The sequence below is a fragment of the Crocuta crocuta genome, unplaced genomic scaffold (genome assembly GCF_008692635.1).
Source record: "Crocuta crocuta isolate KB4526 unplaced genomic scaffold, BGI_CrCroc_1.0 scaffold273, whole genome shotgun sequence".
Lineage (NCBI taxonomy): Eukaryota > Metazoa > Chordata > Mammalia > Carnivora > Hyaenidae > Crocuta > Crocuta crocuta.
Window position 1 is genome coordinate 6,552,431 of NW_027529425.1, and position 7,359 is coordinate 6,559,789.

Sequence of the window (7,359 nt, forward strand, 5' to 3'; positions counted from 1 at the left end):
TCCCTCACGGAGGAGGAGGACGGCCAGCCGGAACTCCTGATCGCCGAGGAGAGGCTCAGCCCCGAGCAGGAGGAGGGCCAGCTCATGCCCAGGTAGGTTGCCGGGCAGCCCCGCGCATGACTGGGAGGCCGACGGGTGGGGGGGGGGGGGGCCGTGGGGAGAGCCAGTCCTCCTTCCTCCCCCCCACCCCACCCCACCCCGCTGGCCTAGGTACGACGACCTCACGGAGAGCGTGGAGGAGTACGTCCTGGACATGCTCCGTGACCAGCTCAACCGGCGCCAACCCATTGACAACGTCTCACGGAACCTCCTGCGGTTGCTCACCTCCACCTGCGGCTACAAGGAGGTGCGACTCATGGCGGTGCAGAGGCTGGAGATGTGGCTGCAGAACCCCAAGGTGAGGGCGGGGAGCCACCCCCCGGGTCCTGCAGGCGCCCAGCTGTGCGCAAGGCTGACATGGACACCCTGCAGCTCACCAGGCCAGCCCCCTCCCCCCAGGTCCTGCGGGTGCCCAGCTGTGTGCGAGGCTGATGCACGCCACCTCTCCCCCCCCACCCAGCTAACCAGGCCAGCCCAGGACCTCCTGATGTCCGTGTGCATGAACTGCGACACGCACGGCGTCGAGGACATGGACGTCATCTCCCACCTGATCAAAATCCGGCTCAAGCCCAAGGTTCTCCTCAACCACTACATGCTGTGCATCAGGTGCGGCCCTAGCAGGAGGGAGGAGGGCAGGCGGGAGGGCAGCGTGGTGGAAGGGAGGAAGGCGGGTGGCCACGGGCTGCGTCAGCGCCCCCTGGCTCGGCCCGTGTCCAGGGAGCTGCTGAGCGCGCACAAGGACAACTTGGGCACCACCATCAAGTTCGTGGTCTTCAACGAGCTCTCCAATGCGCGGAACCCCAACAACATGCAGATCCTGTACACGGTGCTACAGCACAGCTCAGAGCTGGCGCCGAAGGTAGGGCACTGCGGCGCGGGTGGCCTCACACTTGTCGGCCCGAGGGCGGTTCCGGGCGGCGGGGAGAAAGCCCTGGAAGAGGGCAGCCCAGGGAGCCAGAGTCACTTCTGACCCTAGGGCACTTCCACAGCAGGGGCGGCTTTGTCACGGGACTCTTTCTTAAAAGCTAAAACTGGGTGTGTCTTGGAGGGGGCAGCACCAGGTCCCCACAAACGCACCTGTCTGTGAGCCATGGCCCATCCGGCTGTCCGAGGGGGTGTCTTTTCCAAGTGAAGCAGGTGTCTCATGCTGGACTCAGCGCGCAGCTGTGAGTCCCTGGGGTTGCAGGGTGCTTCGGAAGGGAGGGCCAAGAGCAGTGCTATTGTTGTGGGAACAGGCTGGACCTTGAAACCGCAGCACACAGTGGCCGGAAAACCAGGCCCCGTTGTTGTGGCTGCTCCCGCGTCCTTGCGGCCCACGGTGTGGCATGAGGTGGGCTGGGCCCATGGAGCCAGCGCGTTCATCCCTGAAGCTTCGTTGCTGCGGTGTAGATGCACATACCCACGTGTCCCCAGCCGGCATCTTAGTCCGTCCCCAGTTTAACGAGGGCCAGCCCACTGAACCGGGTGACAGCTACAGATGTGTCCCCTGCCATCCCGCTCTCGGTGTAGCACCCACTCATGCCCCCTGCGCCTCTGGGAACCAGGCGGGACGTTTTCCCAGAAGGCCCCTGGAAACTTCCTGTGGGAACGAGGGAGCCCTGTCAGCAGGCCTGTGGCAGGAAGGAAGCTGGCGGCGGGGGCAGTGACCCGCGTGTCATGTCTGCGCAGTTCCTGGCCATGGTGTTCCAGGACCTGTTGACCAACAAGGACGACTACCTGCGGGCCTCGCGGGCCCTGCTCCGGGAGATCATCAAGCAGACCAAGCACGAGGTCAACTTCCAGGCCTTCTGCCTCGGGCTCATGCAGGAGCGAAAGGAGGCCCCGTACCTGGAAATGGAGTTCAAGGTGCCGCCGCCATCCCCTGGCTGGCTCCCTTGCTCGGCCGCCCTTTGGGCTGTCTGTGGTTGGCACCCTGCATGCCCAGCGCCTGGTCCCAGAGGGCAGCATGGGCCTTGGTCTGTGGGGGGACCGAGGAGGGCCTGGCCACACATGGGCCACCTTCTGGCCAGGTATAGGGGCGGGTCAAGGTGACATGCTGGCACTGGGATGGGCGGTCTGCTCCAGGGAGAGTTTAGAGTGTGAGGCGTGGAGGGAGATGATGTGGAAGAGGAGGGTGGGGGCAGGCGGTGGAGGATCCCCAGGGCCACGCAGGCAAGTTGCAGATGGCCCCACCCTCAGCTTTGTTGGCTTTATCTTCTTCCCATGGTGTGACCAGGCCCTGGCCCCCAGGCCTCCCCTCGCTGGCCCTCTCAGGGTATAGGGTCCCCTGGGTGTCTCTCCCCTCCCCCCCTCCCCCNCTGCGCTTGCCTGTTCTCTCTTCTGGGGGCCTGGTCTCTGGTTGGGTCACATGCTCGAATCTCGGTCTTCCTCACTGGAGCATGCCCTGTGGTCGAAGACAGAAGGGGAGCAGGGTGGTGGTGGTAAATTCAGGAGCCTTGCTGGAAGTCTCGTGCTGAGGCCTTTCCAGTGATTACCTTAATGAATTTGTGAAGAATTGGGTGAAATCATTTGGGATTTGAGATTTTGCTTATTTGAGCTTTTCTCCACACGCGAGACTTCTGCAGCGCTCCAAGGACTTCTCCCACCATGCCATCCGTGTTCTGTTCTCCATGATCCCATGTGTGTGGATGGGGTGCTCTGAGGGCCCCCGTGTCCCCCAGCTCCTGTGCAGGCGCGCCATGACCCCATGTGTCCCTTCCAGACCTCGAGGCACTGCGCTCCTTCCAGAACCAGATCGCTGCCATCCAGCGGGACGCCGTGTGGTGGCTGCACACCGTCGTCCCCTCCATCAGCAAGCTTGCCCCCAAGGACTATGTGCACTGGTATGGCTGGCTCACGCCGCATGGATGACCCTCTGGGAAGCCCAGCGGCCCTTCCCCGGGTTCAGTGACCCGAGGCAACTGTCCCTTGAGCTGGGGGACCCAGGCTTGCCTGTGGGGTCAGGGCTCAGGTGGAGCCTGCTGGTGTGAGGTCCCATCTGGCAACCTCACTGGGGGGCCGCTGGAGGCTCCAGAAGACACCTGGAGCGTGCAGCCTCTGCACCCATGGGAGAGGGCGTGGGGGGCTGCCTGGGCACCCGCAGCTCCACAGCCCCTCTGTCCCCCGCAGCCTGCACAAGGTGCTCTTCACGGAGCAGCCAGAGACCTACTACAAGTGGGACAACTGGCCACCTGAGAGTGACCGCAAGTAAGCACGCCTACCGTGTGCACAGGGGTGGGAGGGAGGGGGCCACCCCAGGANCCAGGCAGCCAGGGCCCCCTCCAGCACACCCCGGGCCTCTGTCTCCTTCCCGATCACCACTCCCAGGGGTTCGGCCAGCCCCGTGCACGCGTCCTTCCTTCCCTGGTCAAGGTCACGGCTCTGTCTCCCTGGGCCCAGGAGCACCCTGCCCCACATGTCCCTCATGCCCCAGCTGTCTTCACCTTTGGGTCCCTGCTGCCTTGTCTGGCTTGCTCGTCCCCTGCCTTCTGTGCCCTGTGCCCTCTTCAGCAGGTGTGTTTGTGCCCCTGGGGGCGAGGCGCCTTTTGCCAGTCTTCCCTGTCGAGGGAGCAGGGGAGGGGGTGGCTGCCCTCCTCCCGATCCAGGGAGCTGGGGCTCTTCATGCCGTGGGTGTGTGCAGCCCCCACTGAGCCCCTGCCCATTCTGCCCGCAGCTTCTTCCTGCGCCTCTGCTCGGAGGTGCCGATCCTGGAAGACACGCTGATGCGCATTCTAGTCATCGGGCTATCCCGCGACCTCCCGCTGGGGCCTGCCGATGCCATGGAGCTTGCCGACCACCTGGTGAGGCGCGCTGCAGCTGTGCAGGCCGACGGTGAGGGTCCCTCCAGGCGCTATCTGGGTCTCCCCACGGTGACAGCCTTCACCCCTGCGGGCGCCCAGGCAGCCTCAAGGAGCCTGTCTCTGCGGTTCCCACCAGGCGTCCGCTCCACCTCGTGGCCCCGGGCTCACTGGACCCACCGGGCTTCTGGAGTCAGGGATGAGGCAGAAGGTTCGCAGTGACGTACTGTGCGCTGCTTCTGGAGCCTGCCCTGGGACCCACGCGCACTGTCCCTGTGATGACCCGAGGCCCCATGGAGGCTGCTACCGCAGTCCCGTGCACCCTGCCCATGGGCTGGGCGTACCATTGCTGCCGCGGGGCTGGCATCTGCCCCTCAGCATGGTGGGCAGGCCCACAGTGCCCAGGATGCCTGCATCAGCCCCCGCCTTCCCTCGGCTTCTGGAGAGATAGTCCCCATCTGCGGGCTGGGTGTCCATGGCCCAAACCCTGTGCCTCGGTGTCCCCACCCCTGCCCTGAGTATGTGGACAGGCTTCTGGAACCTGTGTGCGGCTCTTGGGTTTCAGATGTGGAAGTGCTGAAGGTGGAGAGGATTCAGTTGATTGACGCGGTCCTGAACCTGTGCACCTACCACCACCCCGAGAACATCCAGCTGCCCCCTGGGTACGTTGTTCCCTCCCCCCCTGCCAGGCCCTGCCCCCCGCGTCCCCACCCTCCCCTGCAGCTGTGTGCTCAGCGTGGAGGCCTCCCTGGTTTGTTGGTGCGCTGCCCCTCAGTAGACAGCAGCGAGTTCATGCCGTGTTTTCTCGTCCGCCTTGTCATCATCCGCACATGCTTCACCTGCTTCAAGTTGCCGGTTTTTTGGTTTTAGTAAATTCATAGGACGTGCCACCATTGCCACAGGCCGACTGTAGAACCTCTTTGTCCCCCTAGAGGATACCTGACCCAGGAGCCAGCCCTGCCCCACCCCCATGCTGCCTGTGGCTCCACTGATCTCTCTGTCCCTGCGGCTGTGGCTTTTTTGTGATCTCACGTAAACATACACGTCACGACCTCCCGTGTCCAGCCTCTCTTACTGGGCAGCACGTTTTCCAGGTTCATCCGTGTCATAAAACTTACCTGGGTGGCGTTGCTTTGTGTGGATGCAACATTGACTTTACCACCGTCGGATGGTGGACTTGTCGCTTCTCACTGGCTTCTGGGTGATGTTCCACCTGAGCTTTTGTGAAGATGCATGTTCCCGGTTCTCTCCCTGGGGGCTGCTGGGTTGCGCTTTCACATCATGAGGAGCTGCTGGCATCACCCATCTTTCCCAGCAGCTGCACCCACGGGCCGTGGTCCCGCCACACACTCGCCCGTGCTCACTGTCCCAGCTGGAGGGCAGTAGCGCCAGGTGGTGGCATTGGTGGGCACTTCTCTGAGCACCGAGGGCGCTAAGCCTCTCTTTGTGCGCTCTTCGGCTGTTTGCGTGTCTTCTCTGGAGAGGTGGCTGCCCAGGTTGTTTGTCCATTGTTGGGTTGTTTGAATTTTTGTTGTTGGGTTTCAGAAGTTCTTTGTATGTTTTGGACCTAGGCCCTGAACAGGTGACTTGCAGGTATTCCTTCCCGTTCATGCTCTCAGTGTCCTTGGAGACTCAGTGGCTTTTAATTTGGGAAAGGTTTAGCTTATCTGTTTTTCTTTGCTTTTTTATACTCTTGTGTCATTTCCTTTCGTTGGTAAGGTTTTTTGTTTTGAGAGACTGAGAGAGTGTGTGGGGGAGGGGCAGAGAGGGAGAGAGAATCCCAAGCAGGCTCCACACTGTCAACACAGAGCCCGATGTGGGCTCAAACTCATAAACCATGAGATCGTGACCTGAGCCCAAGTTGAGAGCCGGAGGGTGCCCTTATGTGTTCTTTCTAAGGAGCCGTTGCCTTGTCCAGGATCAGACGATTTGCTTCTGTTTTACGGTTTTGGATCTTGAATGTCGGCCTTTGATCCCCCGGGTTAGTGGTGTGCATGGAACCAGGCAAGGCCCGCCTTCATCCCACTGTGGGTGGACGTGCAGGGCTGATGGGCCTGGAGCCTCTGCACCGCCCCGCACGGGGACGCACTGAGATGTGGCCCCGTGTCACTCTGCTGCCGCGTGGGTTTGGGGCCCTTCGCGGGAACCTGTCTCCTCACCTGGTCACAGACCTTTCCCATGTGTTCTCCTAAGAACTTCCAGGCTTTAGCTCGTAACGCTCAGGTCTATGACTGTCCTGAGCTGATTGGAATGTGTCAGCAACAGGTCTGACCCCTTTCTCTTGCACGTGGACGGGCCTGTGGTCCTGGTGCCGCCTTGAAAGACTGTTCCTTCTCCCACTGAGGGTTGAGTCACCCCTTTCGGCAATCCCGTGACCACAGATGCATGGGTTTATTTCTGGGCTCTCCATTGTGTTCCACCGAACTATGCGTGTGTCTGTGTTGGTGACACTCTCGTCATTCCTGTGGGTTGTGCTGAGGTTTGAAATTGAGAAGTAAGACTCCTCCAGCTCTGTCCTTTCTCAAAGCTGTCGTGGCCATTCTGGGTCCTTGCGTTCCCAACATGGATTTCCAGGTCTGCTGGTCCGTTTTCAGGAAAAAGCCGTCTGGGATTTCAGTGGGTATCGCTTTGAATAGGTACTGGAGTTTGGAGAGCGTGGCCACGCTGACAGCGCCCGGTCCACAGACGTGGGACATCTTTTGTATCTTCTGTTCCCGACGTTATTTGCCAGACATGGGAGTCGCTGCTTCATGTGAGATTTGGGTTGCTGGTGCCTCTGCTTCCGACCTGGTCTTCCTCACGAGGCAGCCTGTTTACCGCCTCCCTGAGTCAGCCTCTCGGGTCTGCTTCGTTCTTTCCAACGACTGTGCCGTTACATCTTTTGGAATGTTCTGTCCTGTTATCTGAAAGAGCTTATACTTTAATCATAAGTGTGTTGTACGTGTGGTGTCTAAATCACAGCAACAAGTTGGCAGTTTATACGGATGGACACCAGCCTTGTTTCTGGGTCTCTGATGGAAACAGCACAGATGGTAACTAACACTGAACTTTTCTGTCACGATGCCCTCCTACTCGTGTTGTAGATGGGACGCCGGGGCTCGGTGACCTGAGGAACTTGCCCAGGGCTCAGCTGGAATGCAGACCTGGGCGGTGAGCCCTCTGCAGGGCTCTGGGCACAGCACCCTTCCCGGGGACACCGGCGTGGCTGGAGGACCAGACCCGGGGGTTTGCGATCTTTAGCATCCTCGCCGGTCAGTCACCAGATCATCCCTGGGCTGCTCCACCGGGTCAGGACCTATTCCTGTCCCTGCCTCGCGCAGCCGAGGCCGAGCCCTTGGGTGTCCTTGCATTTCAGATACCAGCCTCCGAACTTGGCCATCTCGACCCTCTACTGGAAGGCGTGGCCCCTCCTGCTGGTGGTTGCGGCCTTCAACCCCGAGAACATCGGTGAGCTGCCTCTCCCCGGCGAGTTCGCAGTCGGCCG

At 61.2% G+C, this 7,359-nt stretch overlaps 1 protein-coding gene across 1 annotated transcript in view; it reads left to right on the forward strand.

The window, feature by feature from the left end:
• The window catches only part of INTS1 (integrator complex subunit 1), a 27,921-nt gene that overhangs the window by 4,529 nt on the left and 16,033 nt on the right, over positions 1–7,359 (forward strand). The window contains exons 6-15 of the mRNA XM_077758852.1: positions 1–92; positions 211–397; positions 560–705; positions 817–958; positions 1,768–2,002; positions 2,801–2,921; positions 3,208–3,285; positions 3,752–3,909; positions 4,441–4,537; positions 7,231–7,322. The exon at positions 1–92 is cut by the window's left edge and continues 17 nt beyond it. Coding sequence (XP_077614978.1) covers positions 1–92; positions 211–397; positions 560–705; positions 817–958; positions 1,768–2,002; positions 2,801–2,921; positions 3,208–3,285; positions 3,752–3,909; positions 4,441–4,537; positions 7,231–7,322 — 1,348 coding nt within the window. The remainder of the gene's footprint in view (positions 93–210; positions 398–559; positions 706–816; positions 959–1,767; positions 2,003–2,800; positions 2,922–3,207; positions 3,286–3,751; positions 3,910–4,440; positions 4,538–7,230; positions 7,323–7,359) is intronic.